The 25,947-nt window shown below is 37.7% G+C and overlaps 1 protein-coding gene across 4 annotated transcripts in view; it reads left to right on the forward strand.

The window, feature by feature from the left end:
* The window catches only part of AR (androgen receptor), a 181,336-nt gene that overhangs the window by 37,362 nt on the left and 118,027 nt on the right, over positions 1-25,947 (forward strand). The window contains exon 2 of one of the 4 annotated variants that reach the window (XM_045051333.1): positions 14,886-16,573. The exons of the other annotated variants lie outside the window; for them this stretch is intronic. Within the exon in view, the coding sequence (XP_044907268.1) occupies positions 14,886-14,913 (28 nt within the window). The 3' untranslated portion in view covers positions 14,914-16,573. Of the gene's footprint in view, positions 1-14,885; positions 16,574-25,947 lie in introns of those variants that run through there. 4 annotated transcript variants of the gene reach the window in all.

Below are 25,947 nucleotides of genomic sequence, written 5' to 3' on the forward strand. Positions count from 1 at the left end.
CTCTAGTCTCAGCTTAAAAGCCTACTCTTCAGAGGGGCCTTCCCTGACCACTCTATTATAAGTGGGCTCTCTCATTAATGCCTGTCATAACATCCTGTTTTTTTTTTTCCTTTGGAGCATCTATTACAATTTCTTGTTATAAATTTGTTTGTTCAATGGCTCATTATCTATCTTCTTCACTAGACTGTTAGTTCTATGAGGGCAGAGACAATGACCTTTTGTTCACTGCTATATACATTCCCAGTACTATCAGAGTGCTTGACACATAGGAGATGCTCAGTAAATATTTGTTAAATGAGTAAATCATAAGGAAGAGCTCATATTTTTTTAAGTTTTAAATGTTTATTTATTTAGTTTTGAGAGAAAGAGACAGAGCCCTAGTGGGGGAGGGGGCAGAAAGAGGGAGACACAGAATCTGAAGCAGGCTCCAGGTTCTGAGCTATCAGCACAGAGCCAAATGCGGGGCTCAAACTCACAAAAAGGTGAGATCATGAGCTGAGCTGAAGTCAGATGCTCAACCGACTGAGCCACCCAGGTGCCCCAGGAAGAGTTCATATTCTAATTCTTAGTATGTCTAAGCCAGGAATTCTCTCCCTTGGTTGCATGTGAGAATCATTAAGGGAACTTTAAAGACAATGCCAAGGCCACCCCAATCTACCATTTATAACCTCCAGCTCTAAACTTGAGCATGTATATTTTTAAAAAGGATCATCTGGATGAGCACTGAGAAATGTGTATAATTGTTGAATCATTATATTGTACACCTGAAACTAATATAACACTGTATGTTAATTGTACTTAAGTAAAAAAAAAATAAAATAAACCTTAAAAAGGATCATAAATGATTTTAGTGTATAAAGGCAAAGAATCACTTGTTAAACAGTGCAAAATCAACTTACTGGCTGGATGACTTTAGACAAATCACTTTATCTTTGCCTCCAGTTTTCTCATCTGTAAAATGGAAATGATAATAGCTCACAGTGTTGTTTTTATTTGGCACATAGCAGGTATTTGCTATTAGTGTCAAACAATGAAAATCCTCTTCTCACAGTCAGTCAATCTTCAAAGTAGTTAATATTATCCCTATTTTGTAAATGAGGAGACTGATCTCAGAGAGGTTAGTTTATGTAGCCAGTAAGTAACTAAGCCTAGATTAATGGCAGGGTCAAAGTGAAAGTGTGTAAATAAAAAAGCACCCTCCATGAAGTTTTCCCTTTTCCTACCCTGTGCACTAGAGGTAATGGAAATGATTTGGTAAAGACATAATCCATTTTTCCAAGACTCCTGGAAGGGAAAATGTGAAGGTTACAGTTTCCAGCTACTGAAGTGAAGGCCAGAGTAGCAGTACTAGGTTTGCCTTGGAGGTTAACCTATGCATCTTAACCCTTTTGCTACCCTAAATGTTGATATCATTTGTTTGATATCTTAACATGGGAATGTATTTACAATTTTTAAATTTAAGTCAATATCAGATTCAGTTAAAATTTACTTTCCTTTTAACTTTTTAATTTCACATCTATTTTGTAAAAGTGTAGTGATAAATGTGTGTACATTTACATATGTGGGATCTCTTCTTATTCTGATTATAATGTATTGGTTGTGCAAATGTGAGGTGCTCTTTGAAGTAAAGGTACAATATGCTTACCAATCCAAGGGCTGTTTCCTCATTTTTGTCCCTGACTCTTAGCTGATGACCAGAGCTTTTGTCTCTAATATTATCTCTGCATTGCATTGATCATGAAACCTGGTATCTCCAGAGCCCTGGGATGAGGACTTTCTCCTGGTTATCAGGAAGTAGTAGATGATATTTTCTACATAGGAAAAAAGCGCTTGATGATATGTGGACTTTGACAAACGAAAACTTGTGGGCTCAACTCTAAGTAGACAGAGTAATATTAGACCTTGTCTGTTTCTATTATTGTTCATGCCTAGGTCCTCCTGAAGGAATGGACACTTTAGGCCTTTCCATTTACTCTGTGGTCAGTTACACAAAACTGAAGGTGCTGGTGCTCAGTCATGACTGATTCAAAATCTCCTAGGGAATCAAAAGTAATTATACTGGTTTCTGTCCCTGGAAATTCTGATTCTTTTGGTCTGACATGAAGGCCAGGATCTATATCTTTTAAATTTACTCAGAGATTTTGATATATAGCTGTAGTTGAATACCTGTAGTTGAACTTGTCCACTCCCCTACTTCCTGTTATACTTCCTCAATGTGGAATTTAAGTTTGACCTTGAGGAATAGATAAAGATTTGAATATGCAAAGATGAGTAGAAAGTGAAGACTTTCCACATAGACTTCCACATTTTCGGAGAAAAATTTGCAAAAATGGTAAGATCAGCTAGAATTTAGATTTTTTTTCCAAGGATATAAATGGAAGCTTTATCTTAGAAACATAGCAAATAGCAGTGTCTCTTTATGGATAAAGGAAAAGAGATGGTGCTCATCAACTTTGAATTCCTTTGTATTGACATTTTGATACCTCTCTGCTGATAAAGAATGTCATAACTATAAAGGTGAGTTAATTATGAGCCATAGACCACTGTGGAATATCTGTCCTCAGCTGGAGGCCTTGAAGAGTAAGAGAATTACTCATTTTTCAATAGAGACACTTATTATTTTTTTCTATTATTCTATAGAGACACATTATTTTTTCTATTATAGATACCTCCAGAAGAAACATATTCTTTTTAAATGATCCATTTAAGTATGATTTATATAAAAATACCCAAATTTCTTAAGTGGTGTTCCTTTATAAGGCAGTGATCTCCAGTTCTGTTGTAGTCAGGAGTCATAGAATGAAAATTGTACATTTTCTACAACAATGAGCTATAAAACTCTTCAGTATTTGTACAGCCATTACATTGCCATGGGAATCCAAGACTGTGTGGGTCCTTGGTCTTTTGCTTGTTGATGAGTCTGAGAGTTTGGTTTTGAATGTTTGCCAGTGGTCGCTCTGCTAACCTATCTGGTTCTACTTTATACAGATATCTACTTAGATTCAAGTGTTTATGAAATTTGTGGCATGATCATCATCTGCACCAGATATATTGAATGACCACAAAGAAAACAATTAAAGCTCAAGTAGTATGTCAAATTGTAATCATTTGTGGTATATCACTCCGCAGTATCAAGGAAGAATGGGGGAACAGTACATTGTTCAGCACCTGCATCCTATATCTGGCAGGTGGAATTTAGGAATGCACATGTGACCTGTACATTTTGTGGTATTTACTGACCACTAGGCAATTCTGGTGGAATTTTTCTGGCATTAGTTTTGTTTTAAAGTTTAGAATATACCTTCAGATTATTGCTAATTTCTGCCTATTTGTATAGAAACCAAAAGGCATAGGATTAGTATGTCTCCATGATCAAGGAAGACTAAATTAATAGATACAACACAAATGGAAAAGGAGCCAGTTCTCTTGTCTATTCACTCCATGAATATTACCTGGGTGTTCAATAATTCTATAGCAGATGCTACTTATTGGGGATCCTGGAAAATAATACATAGTGTCTGTATCCACTGTTCATGCAGACCTCATCCCCCCTCAAAAACTCCTATCTGGGTCACGATCTCACGGTCCGTGAGTTCGAGCCCCGCATCAGGCTCTGGGCTGATGGCTCAGAGCCTGGAGCCTGTTTCCAATTCTGTGTCTCCCTCTCTCTCTGCCCCTCCCCCGTTCATGCTCTGTCTCTCTCTGTCCCAAAATAATAAACGTTAAAAAAAAATTAAAAAAAAAAAAAACTCCTATCTGTATCAATCTCCACAGTCATAGACCCAGGGAACAATTCATGGATGAGACAGAGCTTGAGCTAGATCTTAAAGGATGGAGTTGGATTTTGAGGCAAGACTGGCTATGGTCTTTATAGAGGAAAATGAATTAGGTATGCTCTGGAGGAGACTTTAAGGACTTCTGGAGGTAACATTTTAGAAAAGTAGGTTGGAATCTTGAACCACAGGGGCCTCCTGTTGACTCTGTTAAAAGAATGTCTGACTTGAATTCAGACGGGTCGCATTGACTCCTGGCTTTGCTACTTAACAGATCTTGGGTAAGATGCATAGAATTTAGAGGAGTCTCCATACTGTTTTCCACAGTGGTTGCACCAGCTTACATTCCCCCAAACAGTGTATGAGGTTTCTTCTTTCTCCACATCGTCACCAACATTGTTGTTTCTTGTCTTTTTTATTAATCATTCTGACAAGCATAAGACGCTATCTCATTATGGTTTCAAATTGCATTTCCCTCATGATTAGTGACGTTGAGCATCTTTTCATGTACCCGTTGGCCATTCGTATGTCTTCTTTGGAAAAATATCTTTCCAGGTCCTCTGCTCATTTATATATGACCGTTTATTTTATTTTATTTTATTTTATTTTATTTTATTTTATTTTATTTTATTTTTTGGTGTTGAGTTCTAGAAGTTCTTTATGAATAAGAATATGTGGTATATACATGCAATGGAATATTATGCATCCATAAAAAGGTGAGAATCTGACATTTATGACAACATGGATGGACCTAGAGGGTATTAGGCTAAGTGAAAGAAGTCATACTGAGAAATACAAATACCATATGACTTTACTCATGTGGAATCTAAAAAAAAAATGAATAAACAAAAAGCAGAATCAGACCTATAAATACAGAGAACAAAGTGATGGTTTCCAGAGAGGAGGGAATGGACGGGTGGGCAAAATGAGTGAAGGGGACTAGGAGATACAGGTTTCCAGTTATGGAATGAATAAGGGAATAAAAGGCACAGAATAGGAAATATAGTCAATGATATTGTAATATCACTGTATGGTAACAGATGGTAGCTATGCTTGTGGTGAGCATATCATAATGTATGAAGAAGTTGAACCAACATGTCCTATACCCAAGACTAATGTAACATTGTGTGTCAACTATAGTCAATCAACACAATAAAAAAAAAAACTTGGGTAAGGATATTTTAAAAAATCAGATCATTTATGGGGCAAACATTCAATAAATGAATGTAGGAAAAATAACTGCTCTACTTGTCTGTTGTCAGATGGTCACCCCTCATGGAATAACTTGGAAACTGTTGATAATTTTTTCTCAGGAATCAGGTTGTAGACAGGATGGGGAAAATGTAAGAAACAAAAAGGAATGGATATTCCTATTTTCTCATATTATCTTCCAATTCTCTCAGGATTCTGTGTTTTTAATACTGGCTTATGTAAGTCTTTTTGGATAGAGTAAGTTCTTCTTTCTTTGTCATACCCATTTCTGAGTTAGATTGTGAGCAGCTATTATTTTTTTTAGTTCCCAGCCACCTTTTGAGGGCATGAACTCAAAGTAGTCTCACTGGGGTAACCTTAAGAGTGAGAAATTTTCTCCCCTATGAAAAAGACCAGGAGTTGAGATAAAAATACTTCTTCATATCACAGCTTTTAAATTCTTTATTATTTAATATCAGCATTATTAGCAACAGCAATAAGCAGTATGACTTGAGTTCCTGTTGAGTGGAACACCAAAATGGATCATGGTGTGATATAACTAGACATTTGGCTTCTTTTATAAATATTATCAATTACCTTTATCAATTCCCTTAACTCTAATAATCACTTGGCAATCCATGGTATACATTAATATAACTCAAATGGCTGCCTTGGTCTGTTCATTATCCACAGAAAGGCATATCCCTGAAATGAGAAGACTGGGGTTACTTAACACTGATGTTACAGTACAATGGTTAATCAGGCAAGGGTCATTCAAAGCTTTAAGCCCTGCTTGAGACACATCACTCCTCTTTTGCTCCATGACCACAGCCTGCTCCTCCCACCAGTAAGAAGCTTTGGAAATTACATTCCAGTACTGGTCCCAAGTGTTTAGAGATGAAGAGAGGGTGTGAATGGATCAAGGCACCCCATGGACAGTGATTAGCCTACAGTACATCATGTATGTGAGGGTAGATATTTTGGGAGATGAGAATCTTCCATATATCTCTCAAATTGTGGCTGGAGGTGGCAGCCTTTCCCACTTTCATATAAGAGCATTTCATTTCCTGCCAATTATTCCTCCCTCCCCACAAACACAAACATAACATACTCTATGCTGTAGCCACACAGAACTTCTTTTTCCTTTCCCTTCTGTGTGACTTTGTATGTTATGTTTCTTCTCCTAGATGGCTCTTTCTATTCTTTCACCTGGCAAAATCCCAGTTCAATGTAACTGTTTATGTACACCACTTTTGTCCATACTTCATCATACCCTTCATCATACCTTCTTTTGTGTTGAGTATATTCACTTACCTTTTATACCTTTAGCAGACACTCTGTAAATGTTTGAAAGTTGAGTGAATAAATTAATAAATGACCTTCACTCTCTCAGGCTCCCAATTTTCCCTCTGAAAAGGAGAGCCAAATGAAAACCCCTACTTTTGGAGGATGAAGTTAGATGATTAATATGTGCTTGCAGAAACCATATTTTATTAAAACATTATGGAGTTACCTAATTTTTGTGTTGTTGAGTGTGGAGTAAGACTAATCCCAGACATAGTAAAGCCCACTCCAGACCCAGTTGTTATAGAGTTGACCCCAGCTGTATTTCTTCTCTTTAAGGCTGGTCTAAGAAATGACACTGCCCTATTTTATGCCTTGTTAAAAGGATGGGAATTCACTACTGTCAATTTCAGTTCCTTTGTTGATTTTCTCGGCTTGCCTAGTGAGAATATTAACACACACCCCCACCCCACTCCCTGCACTTCTCTGTAGCTCTGTCACTTACAAGATCCTTCCTTACCCATTATAATATTTAATACTGAGAACGACCCTACAAAATAGATATTTGAATTTTATTTTTAAAAAAAAATTTTTTTCAACGTTTATTTATTTTGGGGACAGAGAGAGACAGAGCATGAACGGGCGAGGGACAGAGAGAGAGGGAGACACAGAATCGGAAACAGGCTCCAGGCTCCGAGCCATCAGCCCAGAGCCCGACGCGGGGCTCGAACTCACAGACCGCGAGATCGTGACCTGGCTGAAGTCGGACGCTTAACCGACTGCGCCACCCAGGCGCCCCTGTATTTTATAGATGAGTAAACTGAGGCTCAGCTAGGTGAAGTTACTTGTTTCAGATAATGCAGGTTGGAAGTGGAGGATGTAGGAGTTTAACCCAGGTCTTCCTAGCTCCTAGTCCATTGCTCTTTGTACTGGGCCACATTGAATCAGCCAGTAGGCAGTAAAATCAGGTGTGGAATAGAGTGCCATGTGTGATGTTGGCATAAATTATTGCCAGAAGGCAGTCATGATTTATTCAGTAATGTTTGTTTCATTTAGTTGGCTACCCATATGCTTCCCAGGGGGAAGGCAAGCCAGGGCAAGTGCAGACAAACAGCCATAAAGTTTGGATGATTCCTTCAAAATGGGGCTACTTATTTGAAAAACACACCTCTTGGTGACAGAAGGTGGCTCTAGTATAGATTCTCTCCATGACTACATCTACATGGGTGAGTAGTTTTCAAAATGTCTTTGAAAATATTTGTAGGTCCCAGAATATTTTCTGATTTAGACACACTCCTGAACATCATTACATTTGGCATAATAGGGAATTCTAATAGAATGCTTCTGGGAAGGCTGCCTGGTACAATAAGAAAAAAAAGAATGGACTTTGGAACTGTTTAGATTTGGGTTATAGTCACTCACAGTGTGACCCTAGACAAATTATTTAACTTCTCTGAACTTCAGTTTTCCTATCCTTTGAAATGGAATTTGAAAATCCCATCTTGCCTGATTGGTGTGATAATAAAAATGAGATCTAGCACCAGGCACATAGAAGCCCCTCAGTAAATATTCCTTCTCTCCATCCTTGAACCCCAGCCCTGTCCTCCAAGCCATTAGTTACCCACAGGCATGAATTTAGAAGTCTTCCTACTTCTCCATGCTGAAATCCACAGCTCTTACAAGAACTAGTTATCCTTTTTTCTTTCTTCCAAGCACCACTAGGTTTTGTTCCCCCCTAATTCTGGGGGCTTCCAAAGTGGACAGGTATGGGATGTTCTGTAGGGTATCAGAGGCTGTTACTCAATCTCCTGGCCAGAACTCTCAATTGCTCTTTGCATGCTTCATAAAAGGCACATTCCAGGTCTTGAAGCCTACATATGCATCATGCATTGCACTGCCTCTTGTACCTAAATCCATCTAAAGGGTGAAAAGACTCTGCTCAGACTTGTCCAGGGAATAAATTGCCCAAGCTGCCCTTGTCACCACACCATTTTATTAAAAGGGGGGGACACTTTAAGCTTATGGGCTTTATTTATATAGACTATAATTGGACTGAGTGGTAGTGTCTTCTGTCCTCAAATTATCCCAAAGCACTTTGCAAGGCAATGTGACAAGCACTGATGCCACACAGGCCAGTGCAGCAGCCACCACCCAACACTTCACAATTAGTCATGCCCAGCCTGGAATCATCAAGCCTGTTTTTATTGGAAAAGCCAAGAGGGAGGGAATGTTAGTTGGCAGTTTCCCTATGTACCTTTTATGAAAGTGCCTTTGGCTCTTCAAATTTCACCTGAATAACCAGCTCAGGCAAATTTTCCTCTATCAAAAAAGCAGAATGAGATGGTGCCATGCCAGGGTGATGCCTCAGGACATTGACCAAATTGGCATAGCCTCACAATTGGTTTTTGTCTTCCACCTCTTTTCCCCCCTTCTGTTCTTTTTCCCCTTTTCTTTCTTTTTCTTCACCTTTCTTATCCCCAGCCTATTCTCAGGAAGAGGTCAGCCAAAGTGTGGATAATGTGTAAATTCAGGGCCGTCCTTATTATGTCCACCTTTCTTATTCTTCACCATCACACCATTTCTTTTACAGCAAGGAAAGTTTTAGAAATGAAACTGCAATAGCACCCTGGGCTTCTTTCCCTTTAGTAACACTCAATACACTTGTAACTACTTGTTCAAATTTTCTTATTCCACCAAGGCTCATGAAGGCAAGGACTGTGTCTGTCTTGCTCACCTCTCTATCTTTGCTTGGCAGGCACACACAGTAAACCCTCAAAAAATGTTTAACTATAAGTTAATAAGTATTTGAAAACTCCATTGCTAGTGTCTTATCTCCTGGCTTGGTTGTAAGCACCCCCCCCCATTTGTAGGTTGCCTTGTTCATTTCTTTATCCACCCCCCCCCCAGAACAAAATTTAGCTCAAGGCCTTGTAAACACTATGTGTGTTAAAATTAAATGAATTCTTCTCATCTAGGCCTTCTAATATGGTTTCAATTTGAGACTAGACTTGAGTGGCTTTTGTTCTGACTGCCCATAGAGCCCTCTTTTCCTGTTGTAGTCACTTCTGTGTTCCTTGGGAGTCCCACAGGGGGAAGTTTGTCACTGATAACATTTTGAGGGCAGACTCAATCTGAGTACATTGCACCCTTCCCCTCTGCCTCCTAGAGTTCACTGCCTGTGCCTTTCTAAAAAGAGAATTATAGGAGTGCTCTCAAGGTATAGAAGCCTAAAATTAGACATGGCAGTTGTGTTTTTGGTATTCAGGTGGTGGGATACAAGCAGCCAGTTTTTCCTCTTTTTACTTTCTTGCTTACACAGCTGAGTGGTGGAGCTGAGATTCTGGGGGAGGAACTTGATCATGGAGCTTGTGGTTCCTTGCCTGGGATCATTAACTATGATAGTCCCATAGAGAAGTTTAAAATACATTGGAGTTGGCACCCTCATTTGCAGTTTCATATTTTAAAAAGAGGAACCTTTGTTCCCCCCTTAAGTTTATTTTTGAGCTTTTTAAAACTACAGCTGCTGATGCTAAGTGAAATAAGTCATACAGAGAAAGACAGATACCATATGTTTTCACTCTTATGTGGATCCTGAGAAACTTAACAGAAGACCATGGGGGGTGGGAAAGGAAAAAAAGTTAGAGAGGGAGGCAGATAAACCATAAGAGACTCTTAAAAACTGAGAAAAAACTGGGGGTTGATGGGGGGGGTGGGAGGGAGGGGAGGGTGGGTGATGGGCATTGAGGAGGGCACCTTTTGGGATGAGCACTGGGTGTTGTATGGAAACCAATTTGACAAGAAATTTCATATTAAAATAAATAAATAAATAAATAAATAAATAAATAAATAAATACTACAGCTGCTGAACTGCCAAAACTCTGATGCTTTTCTTGTTTGTTTCCTTCCTCTTCCCCAGTATTTGATGATCAGCAAGAGCCATATAATTGCTCCCCTTCACCAGGTATGGAGCCAGGTGTTTGGTTTAGGTCATAAAAAATATGGAAATTGAAGGACTAGGTTGAGGTGGGGGAGATGAAAGCTTTCTTCTTCCTTTCAGGATTAAACAGAAAAGAGAACTTAGAACTCAGAGCAAAAGCCTTGAATTGTCACATATATCATTGGCAAAGAATAATTATGCAATAATAGCAATTGCTCATATCTCGTCATCCGAAGATCTGGGTTCAAGGCTTGGATACACGATTTAATGATATCAGACATGCGATTTAACCTCTTTTGAGTTTCGATTTTCTTATTGTGTGACATGGAAATGATGACAATAATAATTCCCTCACAGGGTTTGATGATAATATCTACCTCAATAGGAAGAAAATTCAGATAAAGAATGGGGAAGCATTTTGTAAACGGTACAATGAAGCTATGACATAAAAAGCTATTCTTAGTTTCCTTTCATACTCTGTTCTCCCAACACTTCCATGTTCTTGCCTTTTCTGTAGCATGGATGATTTAGATGTGATTCTGTACAGAGGAATATACATACTTCTTAAGCTCTCTTCCAGTTTAGGAAGTTGTGAACTATGTTTCTTCTCACCCTTCCAGATTATCCCAAGTAGGAAAATTGTCTTTTAAGGCAGAGTAGAAATCTGGAACTCATCAGTCTTGATAATGTCTTTTAAAGTATAATTGGAGATAGTGTTCCTCCATTAAGTTCTGGTATCTGACCATTGTTCAAATAAATAGTAAAATGCAAATGACAGGAAACTGGCTGGATTCTGAATGTTATTTTTGCTTGGGGTAACAATAACCCTGTAATGGTCATAGTGACCTTTGATTTTCTGTTTCTGCAACCTTGCACTTATCCCAGAATTTTTCTGCTTCTGCATTTTATGTTGTAGTACCTTCCAGATATCAGATTAAATTTATGTCAGCCATGTGTATCTGCATGGGCAGTGGGCCCAAAGGAGATTAATCCTCGAAGGAAAAAAAGTCAGAGCTGTGGGCAAGAGGCAGGTATGCTACTAAAAACACAATTTGGGACCACAGCTCTGGGCCTGAAAAAGTGAGCTATCAGCTGTCACAGTTGACACCAATAAGCGTGGGATGGTTTGGTGGAAATTTTTGCTGCTTGGCTGGGTGGAAGAGAATAGAGAGAATAAGATCAGAATACATGTCTCTGTAAAGCTGAGAAAAAGAAAAGAAAGTAAAGTAAAAGAAAACACATAGAAATGAGTTTAGAGGTAACAGGATTATCACATGCTAGAATGTAAGACATAAATTGGAGAATTTGATGTGTCCTGAACATATTTTGAATAAGTACTCCTTTTTGATGCCAAATGCAACAGGCTTAGTTCCCTTCTCCAGCTCCCATGGCAGATGAAAGTTAATCCTTAGGGTGGGATTGGCTGGGTAGTTTGTGCTCCTTGGTGAACACTGTGCCTCTCTGCAACCCTAGTAAGGCTTAACAGGGCTCTCTCAGGAGGTGAGTTCCTGAGGATACATGTCTATTACATGAAGATGAGTAAGGAAAATCATGTCTTGGAATTGAGTAACTAAACATAAAATCCTCCAAGGAGCCTGACAGAATACCTCTGGAAGAACCATGATATGAAACCCCAGGCTGAAAAGGGAACTTCACAGCAATGCCACTCCCCAATTTTCCCCTGAGTTTTCATTGCCCCCTCCTATGTTTCCACTGTTGACATCACTTGAAAAATAATTTCTTCTTTTAAATAAGTAAGACATAGAATCCTGTAAATGACAAAAAAAAATCTCTCTAGAAGAACTCTCAGTGGGAGTATTTTTTTCATTTAAGTGGTGATTCTTTTTTACAGAGGTAGGGTAGAATATTTGGGAAGAGGTATAATTAAGCTATGCTATATATGCTGACTTAAAACACAATATTATATCTAAATATGAAGCTAAGGTGATGGATTCAAGAGTGATTCTTTGCTGATATAAGGCCCACTAGAAACCCTACTGTTCATTTGTCAGGCTACGGATAGGTTTATTAATAAAGAATTTGTGGTTTGGGTGTTCATTGAAATCAGCCACTTTAGGATTATGTGGAGCTCTGAGGATCTTTGTCCACTAACTGCAGCTACAAGTGCAGGTTGGAGCTGGCAGAGACATGGGTAAACAATACGTAAGATGTAAACTTTACAAATATTTCTCACACTAAGCAAACACAATATAGGAAAATCTAGACTTACACAAAGATTAATTAGGGGGACATTATTCTCATTTTCATTTCCTTAAAATATTTTGAATAAGATTTATTTTAGATAGGAAGCTTCCCGGATACATTTCAAATACAGTGGGAATTATATACACGTAATTTCTAGCAACTGTATAAAAAACCCACAATCCTAATAGAAGAAATGTGCTGCCCTTCATACAGTTGGCATTCTTTAGTGGTTATAAAATACATTGCATATCACGTCATGGTTTCTATTGACTTCTTGTTTTAGCAATATTCTTAGGGAAAACTTTTTTTTTAATCTACTAGATATAATGGGTAAGGCTGAAGATGAATATATTTAAATGATGTCCGTATCAACTACTTATAAAGATTTTTGTGATATTTTTTTTATCACAGTAGAGCTTTCAGCATATCCTAAAGAGAATAGTTACCTGTACAAACTGTGTTGCATTGAGTCAATACTAACAACTGATGCTTCTTGTCTTGATAGCATAGAAATGTGAAGAAGTAGAAAACTAAGAAAACCCAATGAAATGCCACCCTAGCATTTCTATTAAACAACAACAACATCATCAACAACAAAGTAGTGCTAAGGAAAAATAATGTAACTACCAAAAAAGTCTACGAAATAACTCTTACTTTGAAAATGCTCTTCTAACTCCATCTGCTTCAGTCCATTCCCAGCTGATTTAGGAATCAAAGTTCTAATGTTTCATCACTGTTGAGACTATTGTTTTACTTCTCACTTTAGATCTTAAAAGGCAGAGTACCTTAAATTCCCCTAAACAGTAAACTTCATATATGATTTATTTTGAACTGTGCATCTGTTTTTGAAGCCCAAATCATCTTTCTGAAATAGACCTTTATCTTTACCTTATTCTCTAGATTCTTTACCTTACCTGAATTTCTGAACTTCTAAACTTCTGATACTGGTAGCTTTGGGTCTTCCATAAATGGTTCTGGTAATAACTTTTCTTTAAGTGATTTTTTAGTAATCTGACTTTTTTTTTAAAGATCCAGACTATTTGGTTATGCAACAGAATGTTGAGCTATTTCATAAAGCCATGGCATATTCACATGGATTTTTCCTTAGTTATAAATGTTTTTTCCTCAAAACATTAACTAATGTCTTCATAACATTGAACATATTTTTGGAACTCATAGGTATGTGATTTTAATTTTAGGAGGCACATGATACATTTAAAGCAGTAGTTAATTTTTTCATATAAACTTCTTGGAATGGTGATTGTTTCTGCCTATTCACTTAACTCCAGGCATTTAAAGCCTTTAATCAGAGAGAACTGAGGAATGATTTATTTTAGATCTTTGTTAAGCTTTTGGAAGACAACTATTTCCAATGTAATGGACAAAATACAGATAATTGGAACTGTTTTGCCATAATATATGTGATAAACAACAGCTCCCCCCAATAAGCAGGTCATTATAATACTTTTATTTAATGAAAATGAAAAAAAATTATCTTGAACAAATATAACTGTTTTAACCAGGTAAAGATCTGTAGCTTAACATTAACAAATCAAACTAAACAAAAACTGTACAGTAGTGTTTTTTAAATTTTATTTACTTTTTTACAGTAGTGTTTTTTTTTTTTTGAGAGAGAGGGAGAGAAAGAGCAAGAGGAAGTGGGGGAGGGGCAGAGAAAGGAGACAGAATCCCAAACAGGCTCCATGCTGTCAGCACACAGCCCCATGTGGGGCTGGACCTCACCAAGAGTGAGATCATTACATAAGCCAAAATCAAGTCTGAGCCACCCAGCCGCCCTGTACCGTAGTGTTTTTTTTTTTTTTAAACAACAACAAGAAATCACTACATAAACTTTCATCCAAATCAATGTGAAAACCTTAGAATGTTGGCTTATGACCTGATTTCAGTCTCCAGCTTCCTCTTCCTATTACCTCCTAATGATTAGGAGATGAAAATCTTCCCTACTTTTTCAACTCCTACATAGTTTCCCAATATAGAATGCAGTAGATTCCAAAAGAAAACAGTTACCATTTCAAATCTTTACAAGTTGTGGTTTGATTTAGATTACAATATCTGCTAAATTAAAGTGAGCCTTACCAGTGCTTAAATTAGCCTACCTCAAAACATTCTGAGCAAACAGATTACCTAAAAGGTCTTAGCTTGAACATTTATGAAAGTATTGTGAAAGGATTGTTAATCAATGCTGTGTCACAGCTAGCTTTTCTTTAATAATTAAAGATTTAGAATCCACTCGTACTGAATATTGAAAAATTTAGCAATAAAATAATCTTGAAAAAAAGAATCATGGTATGCCGTAGCCAGCTTTTAAAAAATTATAGATGAGTTATGGGGTCATAGTATCTGTAAATAATATATGATGGAAGGTATAAACTTAGTTTTGTAAAGCTATCTTCATACTTCATTCTAAATCAAATGAAGATTATTTTACATCTAAATCATCTTTTTTCTTTTTCATTTTATTATGTTTCTCACAGAATTCACAAAATTCACAAGGGCTCTTGACTTCATTACGTCATGAAATTTCTGATTTGGTGATGGATTTCAGAGAGAATTTGGTGATTGTTTCATCATTCATTTGAATTCAAACAGTGAAAGATTTTGTTTTTTTAATTACTGTATTAAAAATCTTGTATTTTCTTGTGCTTTACTAATCATAGGGATCTGGAGAACCCTTACATTTTTCCTTGTTTTTCTCTGGGTACTCTTTTTTAAATGTCTCTTCTTTTTCTTCAAAACATAAAAGTGAGGAATAAAACACATTACGTTACTACCAGCATAAGTGAAATAAGTCACACAGAGAAAGACAAATACTGTATGATCTCAACTATATGTAGAATCTAAAAGGGCTGAATTCATAGATAGAGAGTAGAATGGTGATTACCAGTGGATGGGAGCAATGGGTAGATGTTGCACAGAGGGTACAAACTTTTAGTTATAAGTTAAATAAGTTCTGGGGATCTAATGTACAGCATGATGACTATAGTTAACAATACTGTATTATATACTTGAAAGTTGCTAAGAGAGTATATCCTAAATGTCACCACAAAATATATATGTATATAGTTAGGTGACAGAGGTGTTAACTCATCCTATTGTAGTAATCATTTCACAATATGTGCAGTGTATCAAAACAATCAGTTGTAGACTTTAAGCATATGGGATGTTATATGTCAGTTATATCTAAATAAACCTGCAGAAAAATTACTACTAGCATGATGTAGCTCAATGGTTCTCATTGAGGTCAATTTTGCACCCCCTTCTCTCTGGACTTTTGGGTATGTCTAGAGACGTTTTTGTTAACAACTTGAGGTAGGGAAAGTGCTTCTGACATCTAGGATAGAAGTCAAAGATGCTACTAATAAACATTTTATAATACAAAAAAATAGGCACCCACAACAAAGTAGTGTGAAGATTGAGAAACCCTGGGATAATGGAATCCAGGAAACTTGGAATCTAGTCTTAATGTTACCACTAACCACAAAGTCATTTAACATTTCTTTGGGTCTCAGTCTCCTTATTGCAAAATGAGAGATTGAATTGCATAATTTTTAAAGAACCATGCATCATTGTAGCGGGATTCTCACACAGAGTCATGACATTGAGGCTTTTCTTTCCAGGAAGCAACTTTATTCATGCCAGCAAGGCTCAGTTGGGTTCATACCCAAAAAACTGAGTCCCGAACACCACGTGGAATAGTTTTTTTTATATATTTTCTATTTCTTCGTCTGCCATATATGGTAACACGCAAACATGCAGTCTAATTAAGTGGTCTCATGTTACAAGGTCATGAGGGATGTTGTCACATATGAATATGTGTATAGCCAGGTTGCCTTGAGGGTTTTTTTTTTCATTCCTTAGACAGGGGACCCTACCACATCACCAAAAGCTTACAGACCTATGAAACCTAATGATGGTCTCTTTCGTATCAGAGAGAGATAGTGCCCTTGGTGACTCTACTTGTGTGTGTGTGTGTGTGTGTGTGTGTGTGTATGTGTGTGTGTGTAGCATTCTAGATAATGTATTTATTTACTTTCCTTTTGTTTCAATTAATTTTTAAAAATTTTTTTAAATTAAGTTTTCTACTGTTAGTTCCAGTAACACAGTATTCTATTAGTTTGTTAATTTTTTTTGAATTAAAAAAATATATATACATATGTATACATGTGTGTATGTGTATATCTATTTTAAAAACATGTAAAAATCTATTTTACAGAAAGCAGTTGAAATTAAAAGTTTTATTTTAGATTATTTTGAATATCTGATTTTTTTCTCTTTATTTATTTATTTTTTTGAAAAGCACTTGTTAGTATTTAATGAACCACTCTCCACATGACTTCAAGCTACCAGGACACGCCCCCCACCCCCACACATACATCCTTAATCTTCTCCTCAGCTTTTGTCCTCAAGAATTTGGCTTTCACAATAATAGGCCATTTTGGGAGCTTTCCCTTTCTGAAAACTTTGTGGTAGCCTGATCGCACCACATCAATGATGGGATGCAGCTCCAGTCTTGTTTTTGGCAGCATTTACCAGTGTCTACTCACTGACCGAAGTCCACAGTTTATCAAGGTTGACAGTTGGGCAGAAGCTCTGGTTCCTCTTTGAGTGGTAATGCCTCACAAGAACTTTTCCAAAGTTACCTGGGTGATATTTGTTGAAGTTGATCCTGTGGTGATGCAAGCCGCCAACATTACCTTAGCAGCCCAGGTGCCTGCCCATGGGGCTCTCGCTGTGGCTTATGTGCCCCAGAAGTATTTGGGTTTTCTTCAGTCTGGATGGCCTGTTGACAGCCTGGAAAAAAGAGCTTGAATATCAGATTTTTAAAAAACGGTTTAAAAATCTACCTTGGCCTCCATATGTAATTTTAAGCAAAAAAAACACACTTTATGCATGTTGTTTACTTTGAACATTCTGTTTACACTATGTGTATTCAGTTCTTCCATACAACCTTGTAAGAAGCTAGTCAGATGGATGATTGGATTATCATGACATGTAATCCTCACACACTTATTTTAAACATACATAGATTAGTGAGCACCACACATTATATGCTGTTGTTTTAGAGGAACTGGTTGTGTCATCCCTGCAGTAATCTCACTTGAAAAGCCTTATGTTAAGATGTTTTTTCAAGCAGTTCAAACAATAAACTGGTCCTTAATTTGTACTGAAAAGTAATGATTACTTTAAAAGGAGTAGTTCTGGTTCTGTCTCTCTTCTCTCTGTCTCTCTCTGTCTCTCTCTGTCTCTCTCTCTCTCTCTCTCGTACCATATGCCAAGCCTTGTTCTATGAAATGAAACGATAGCTAGGCTTTATATTATGGCATACAGCCCCATCATACCCATCTTACAGGGAGAGAAACAGAGAGGTAAGTGACTGGCCCTAAATTACATAGCTAGGAAGTAGTTTGCTTAGTGTAGAAACTTCTTCAAAAAGTCATTTCATTGAAGTGCAGGAAAAATCTCTGTAACCTCTCTTGAGCAGGGATCAGCAACTTTTTCTGTAGTAGCCCAAATAGTAAATATTTTAGGCTTTGTGAGCCATGTGGTCTGTCACAACTGCCCAACTTTGCTGTTGTACCACAAAAGCAGCTATAGACAGTACATAAATAAGTGGGTATGGCTATGTCCCAATACAACTTTATATAAGAAGGTAGCAGGCTGGATGTGGCATGCAGGCAATAGTTTTCCCATCCCTGCCCTTGAACATTCCTTAAAGTCCCATGTCCCTGCTTGGTATATCCATTAGCCCTCCTTTTCATCCTTTGGGAGCATAACTAAATGAAAAATTGCATTATATACTTGTAGTAAGAGCACACTGAAATCCTTAGATCACCAGACACTAACCTCCTGAACTCTTCTACAACAGCCTAGACATTGCTCTAATTTATTCTATTCTATCTCCACCTTTAGCACCTTAACAAAAGCTGACACTCAGGCTTTCCAGATTTCCTATTTGATACTGAATACAACTATCTGCTCACTGTCCTGGTAAATGTTTTCCAGGTGAGTGGGTGCCCTATCCTTTCTACAGAGGGTTTTTTTTTTGGAAGTTATGGCATAGACATTGGAGGTATCCCTCACTTTAAAGATAGATGTATTTCAGAAGGGCTGGCTGGAAGAGGAGAAATAGAGCTATCCACCTACCATTTTGTAATTGGACATGAATTCCTTCTGGATAAGAATAATTGTAGACGAAATACACTTTTGGTACATACATTACTGAAGGCACAGAAAGCTTAGACAAGATTTTGAATTCGTAGTAGCCTTTACTACCATAGTGTTTGTGCCCTTGGGCAAGTCAGTTACCCTCTGTGAGGCTTAGGTTATTCACGTTTAAGATGAGGATAATAATCATAATTATTTCTCACAGTTTTGAGAACTAAAAGAGATAATGGATGTGAAAGTGCCCTGTTGTGCCACATGTAAAAATGAGGAAAGAACTGATATAAGTGGGCCACTGAGGGAGCAATGCTGAAAATCCACAGTTGAAAGATGCACCTCTTACTGCTTTTTTGCAACACTTTGTAGCAATTAGTTTTTATTCTGATTAGAAAAGTAATCTTTAGCTCTTCCCTGAGTTTACCTATAATAAGGGTACCAGTTTACGATAGAACATTAGTTCAATATTATTTTAGTAATATGGAATTATTTGGCTTTAATGGAACCACCACCCTGTTCTTAGCTGCCCCCTATCCCTTCTTTCACCTCAGTTTTTTCCACTTCTTTTGCTCAAGGCATAGTTTGAAGCAAAGAATGTTCTCTCATGATCCTAAGACAAGTGTGATGGTAATTTACTTACCAACCATTTCCTGAGTGTCTCACTTTGGAATGAATGAAGTAGAATCCTTGGTCTCAGAGAGCTCAGTCTAGATCCATGCTGACCAATATTGTAGACACTAACCACATGTGACTGTGGAACACATGAAATGTCTGTAGTTCAAATATAAATGTGAGAGAGGAAGTGAGAAGTGGAGGAAATTATCCAAAGAAAGGTACTCAAGTAGACCAGAAATTGGTTTTCATTAGAGAAAAGGGAGAAGAGGACTACTTATAGTTAAACAGGAAAGTAGTGTGTGTGGCATTACTTCCTCCTATATTCTCTACTTTTTACCTATTTGTGGCATTGGTGGATATAGCCCAAGTTCTAAGGATTCTACTCTGTTCATTACACAGTGAGACACTCAGGAAATGGTTGGTAAGTAAATTACCACCATGCTTGAGTTACGATAACTAGAAGACATTCTTTGCTGCAAACTGCCCTGGGAAAAAAGGGGGGGGGGGTGATTGAGGTGAGAGGGGGAGGCTAAGAACAGGGTGGTTACAGCCAAATAATATCATATTACTAAAATAATAAACTAATGTTCTATGGTTAAACTGGAATAGGTAATGTTGCTATGTACATACTGTATTTTGGCAATGTAGACTATGTACTCATCCATAAGCATATAGGATAGTGGGGGATAATTTGCTTCTTTTGCTACATAAAAAGTATAAGATTCTCAGTGAATAGATTGAGGGCATAATGAGCTCATGACTGGAAAATAACTCTGTGAATGGGTTTGATTTAAATGATTGTTTAGAAGACTGGATTCCAGTGAAGAAATGGGCAGAAGACATGAATAGACACTTCTCTAAATAAGACATCCAAATGGCCAACAGGCACATGAAAAGATGCTCAACGTCACTCCTCATCAGAGAAATACAAATAAAAACCAAATTTAGATACCACCTCATGCCAGTCAGAGTGGCTAAAATGAACAAATCAGGAGACTATAGATGCTGGAGAGGATGTGGAGAAATGGGAACCCTCTTGCACTGTTGGTGGGAATGCAAATTGGTGCAGCCACTCTGGAAAACAGTGTGGACGTTCCTCAAAAAATTAAGAATAGATCTACCCTATGACCCAGCAATAGCACTGCTAGGAATTTACCCAAGTGATACAGGAGTGCTGATGCACAGGGGCACTTGTACCCCAATGTTTATAGCAGCACTTTCAACAATAGCCAAATTATGGAAAGAGCCTAAATGTCCATCAACTGATGAATGGATAAAGAAAGTGTGGTTTATATACACAATGGAATACTACGTGGCAATGAGAAAGAATGAACTATGGCCTTTTGTAGCAACGTGGATGGAACTGGAGAGTGTTATGCTAAGTGAAATAAGTGATACATTATTGAAAGACAGATATGAAAGACATTATGAAAGACATTATATGATACATTATATGAAAGACAGATACCATATGGTTTCACTCTTATGTGGATCCTGAGAAACTTAACAGAAGACCATGGGGGAGGGGAAGGAAAAAGAAAAGTTAGAGAGAGAGGGAGCCAAAGCATAAGAGACTCTTAAAAACTGAGAACAAACTGAGGTTTGATGGGGTTGGGAGGGAGGGGAAAGTGGGTGATGGGCATTGAGGAGGGCACCTGTTGGGATGAGCATTGGGTGTTGTATGGAAACCAATTTGACAATAAATTTCATATTTAAAAAAAAGAAAGAAATTCTCTTGCAATGGGAAATACTAAGTACACGGTAGGCACTCGACAATGTAGTTATATAATAGTTCAGAAAGGATGCATTCTTGAGTCTCACTATATAGTAGACACTTTTAGATTTATTATTTCATTATTTATAGGCCTGGAGAAAACTATAGAAACAAAAGTCCCTTTCAGATTCAGATTTGATGGGATTGAGTCCTATGTTGTTTTCACTTTTTCAGCTCCTGTCAGCAAATGTAGATTGTTGAAAGATTTATCTTTAACCCACCAGGATAGTATAGAGAGATGAATGAGAAGTAGAACCATAGACTGTTTCAAATGAATGGGAGCTTGTAGATAATTCAGTCAAACCCTCTCATTTTATAGATGGGTGAACAGAGACCCACAGAGTGGAAGAAAATTGCTGAGTCACACAGCAAGTCAGTGGAAGACCAAATACCATCTCTTGCCTTCCATTTTGGTGAGCTAGCTGTGCTAATATTCATACCAGAGTCAAATCCCCTTTTGCAGTTATGGCTTAACCATAATACTGTGTCTTGAAAAATAGGGCAGTATGTTAATTTGGAGACAGGGCCATGATCTCTTTAAAATTTATTCTAGACCTTTTACATGACCATAAATAATATATAATTAGAAAGGATTATCCTTATTTCATATTTATCTTTCAGTTTTAGAATAATGAGCTAAACTATCTATATCCAGTCCATTTTAATTTTTTTTTGTCTATTTATTTATTTTTGGAAGAGAGAGAGTGAGCAAGGGAGGGGCAGAGAGAGAGGAAGACAGAGTATCCCATGCAAGTTCCGCACTGTCAGCACAGAGCCTGACACAGGGCCTGAACTCATGAACTGCGAGATCATGACCTGAGCTGAAATCAAGAGTCAGGTGCTTAATCACCCAGGCGCCCCATATACCCAGTCCATTTTACTATAACAGTATACTACCCAGATTGAAGTTTTACATTTTTCCAGAATGTTTAAAGTCTTCCCCACATAGTTAAAATCCTAGCTTCAGTAATAACTTACTGTAGTAGGTATAATTCTAAAATTACCCCAGTGACCCTTTTCTTTGTATGATAACCTATCTTTGAATATGGGTAGACCTGTGAATATGATATCATTCCCATGATTATGTTATATTATATGACATGGTTAACTTTAAAATGTGTTTAATCACACAAAGCTTGTTAAAAGCAGACATTTTATCACCTGGTAACAGAATAGAAAATTTGAAGCTTAAGAGAAATTTGATGTGTCAATACTGACTTGAAGATGGAGAGAGCCACATAGAGAGTTATCTTTATGAGTGTGATCCCCACCTGACAGTCAGCAAGAAAATGGGGACCTCAGGCCTAGAGCTACAAAGAAATGAATTCTGTTAAGAACCATGAACCTGGAAGTGGATCCTTCCACCCAGTACCTCCATGTAAGCGATTAATTTGGTTGACACCTTGATTTTGGCCTTGTGTGACGTTTAGCAGAGAACCTAACTGAACCCACAAGGACTTCTGAATTACAGAACTGTGAGATAATAAATGAGTGTTATTTTAAGCTACTAAGTTTGTGATACTTTGTTATGTAGCAGTAAACATACTAATACACTTACCATGTGCTCTAAGATAAGCGCTTTATCAAATCTCTCTCTTACGACTGACTTTCCTTTTGCATGGAATAATGGAAGTAACCTACACTGATGTGAAATTATAGTTGTAAAATGTGGCTTCCACAGTAATAGGACACATATATTACTAATTTGGGTGGTATTACTAATGATTATTTTGATTCTCCGAAACCTATAAAAATCATTTTCACAATGAAATAAGAAAGTAAAGGAATATAATTTGGCCCTAGGTAGACTTTCCCACCATGTGATCTTAGAATACCAAGGCCATATGCCTGCTATTCTACTATAGCATAAAAAATATGGAGGTTGGTAAACTGTCCATTTGTATTACATACTTATTGAGAAATCACTGTACCTACTGCTATATCTTTGTAGATTGTACAAAGGGAAAAAAATCACACATGATCTTTGGCTTCAAGTAACTGTTACACATAATGTAGTAAAAGAGAGAAAATATGGGGTTACACTCACTGTACTCCAACATAGGAAGTGCTTGATGTCTTGAGATGAATAAATAAAGCTTGGAAGAGATCAGAGGAGGTTTACTGTGAAGTGGGCCTTGACAAATAGTTAGGATTTCAATAAAAGGAGACAGAGAAGGAAAAACATTCCAGTTAGAAGGAAGAGCACAAACAGGTGTTAATGATATAGAAGGTCACATGGAAAATAAGAAGTAGTTCAGTATATCTGAAGTGTAGGATGCATAAGTGTAATAGGAAATGAGTTTGAAATAATAGATTGGGGCCATATAATAGGAGACTTTGAGTTCTAGGTTAAGGAGTTTGGACATTATCATTTTTTAAATTTTTTTAACGTTTACTTATTATTTTTTTTTCAACGTTTTTTATATTTATTTTGGGACAGAGAGAGACAGAGCATGAACGGGGGAGGGGCAGAGAGAGAGGGAGACACAGAATCGGAAACAGGCTCCAGGCTCCGAGCCATCAGCCCAGAGCCTGACGCAGGGCTGGAACTCACGGACTGTGAGATCGTGACCTGGCTGAAGTCGGACGCTTAACCGACTGCACCACCCAGGCGCCCCAACGTTTACTTATTATTAAGAGACAGACAGAGACAGAGCATTATCATGGGAGGGGCAGAAAGAGGAGGAGACACAGAATTCGAAGCAGGCTCCAGGCTCTGAGCTGTCAGCACAGAGCCCGATGCAGGGCTCGAATTCACAAACTGCAAGATCATGACCTGAGCTGAAGTCAGATGCTTAACCGACTGAGCCACCCAGGCGACCCTCATTTGTTTTTTAACAGAAGGGTGAACTTATCAGGTTTGTAATTTAGAAAGAAAATTCTGGCAGCAATATGGATAAGGGTTGATGGTGAAGTGTGAAGAGTGATGAGGAAGAGACTGGAGACAGGGAGATCATTTAGTAAGGAAAGAAAGTGTCAAAGCCATGACTTTAGGAGAGTGATTTTGGGAAAGGACAAGATGTTTTAGAGGATTCACAGAAAAATGGACATAGTATGGCAAGGAGGCAAGACTCATGATGTTTGTAAGGTGCTGAAATCAATAGAAGTCACACAGGTAGGATGTATCAGAGTCAGGATTAGTACCTAGATAGCCTGGCTATCTGTAGGTCCCTCTTTCTGGTCCTTGGTATGTATAACATGATCCACTGGGGAAAATGTAGCACTTACAGAGCAGGGATTTGGGAGGCTTCCCAGATAGTCTGTGACAGATTTGCAACGTGTGATCCCAGGACCACCTATATAGAGTCCTTTTGGGTGCCTGTTGCAAATGCAGATTCATTGGCCACTTCAGATTTATTGAGTCTCAGGAATTGATATTCCTAATAAGCATGGGTCCTTTTTCAATAAACATAAAAAGGTATTTGTTTTATTTTTTTGTATGTGGTGTTTGAAATCCTCAAGTAGATTAGTTATGCCAGAATAATCAAAAAATTATGGTAATAATCAAAAAAATATGTTTCTCTAAATGACACCCTCTCCCAGAAATTCTGATGTATCCCCACATCCCCCCTGTTTCATATTTACCAGTCTTACCTGAAGAATGAAACTAGAGTTCCCTACTGTTGTTAAAAATTATCTCCTCTTAACTTGTGCGTGACTCTGACAAGATCACACTAAGTTAACTTTAATACTAGCATATTCAACCACTGCCTAAAGAAATTTGTTACTCATAAATGAAATTGAAAAAAAATTGCATTTCTTTTTCTTCTTTGAATCTTTTATTCTGGTAGTAGAGTAGTTTTCACTACAAGCCACCATTGTGTGCCCCCAGAGGAGGGGGCTTGACATGGTGATGGTGACCTTAGAATGTTTATTGAACCTTTGCAAAGTTGGTTGGTTGTCATGGCTTCCTTGGAACAGTCCCCTTCACTTTGATCTTTAAGTGGCCAATGTGAGAAAGGAAATTTTATGGTCTGGAGCTGGTTAAGTGAAATCCAAAAATAATTAGGATAGCACTTCCTTTTCTGGGAATGCGTTCAGTAGGAATCTCAGTACATTGGAAAGCACCAAAGTCGCAGCCTCAGACATTCCCAAAGATTCTCCCAGTGGCCTGTATCACAGAGGACACTGTTGTAATTGCCTGGTAGTTTTAAGAGGAGGTATGTGCATGGTTGTGGGATGACTCACCCTTTTTGCTTGGATGGTCCCACTTTCATTATGGACAGTTTCTCTGGAGGGCCAGCTTGGCGTGCACATATGTTCACTCCATCCTGGAGGTTCTTTATGAGAAAGCATTTGTTCAGTGGTTTTCCATTTTGTTTTATAGCCACTCTACAGCCTATGAAATGGTTATCTGGACTTTTTACTTGTTTGAGAAAAGCAGTTTTTCCCTTCATATCTTCATGGCTGCCAATCAGCAGAGGGGTAACTCAGGGAAACTATACGATTTCCTTCCATCTGTATGTTCAGGAACTGTACAAGAACATCAAATCTAAGGTTTACTGATTTGTATTTGCCCCAAATTGGACATGTGATAATTCTGTTTTTCAGGTAACATAATAGATCATGGGTACCCCTTCATTGAAGTGAATTAATCTAATAAGCATGTATTAATGTTTGCTATGTGCCAGACATTGTGCTAGGCATTCTGTTAACAGGGGAGACACAAATTTCTGTGCTCTCAGTGTTTGTAGTCTAACAGGGAACACAAACATAAAAGCAAATTGCTATTTTAAAAAATGCCATAGTATAGTCAATATAAAGTTCTGAAAGTGTGATTCATTCTGAGGAAAAAGAGTGTCAATGGAATGTTCTCAGAGGAGGTCAAGTTGAGGGAAGAAAGGCACTCTAGACAAAGGGACTAGCACAGAAGCATGCTAGTACATTGAGTTGGAGGGAATGGCAAATAATCCAGTGTTGCTTAGGCAGAATGCAAGTAGTTGGTAATATAGGTGTTAGGTTATGAAGAACCTTAAATGTCATCCTGA

This window comes from Felis catus, chromosome X (assembly GCF_018350175.1).
Source record: "Felis catus isolate Fca126 chromosome X, F.catus_Fca126_mat1.0, whole genome shotgun sequence".
In the NCBI taxonomy this organism is placed as follows: Eukaryota; Metazoa; Chordata; class Mammalia; order Carnivora; family Felidae; genus Felis; species Felis catus.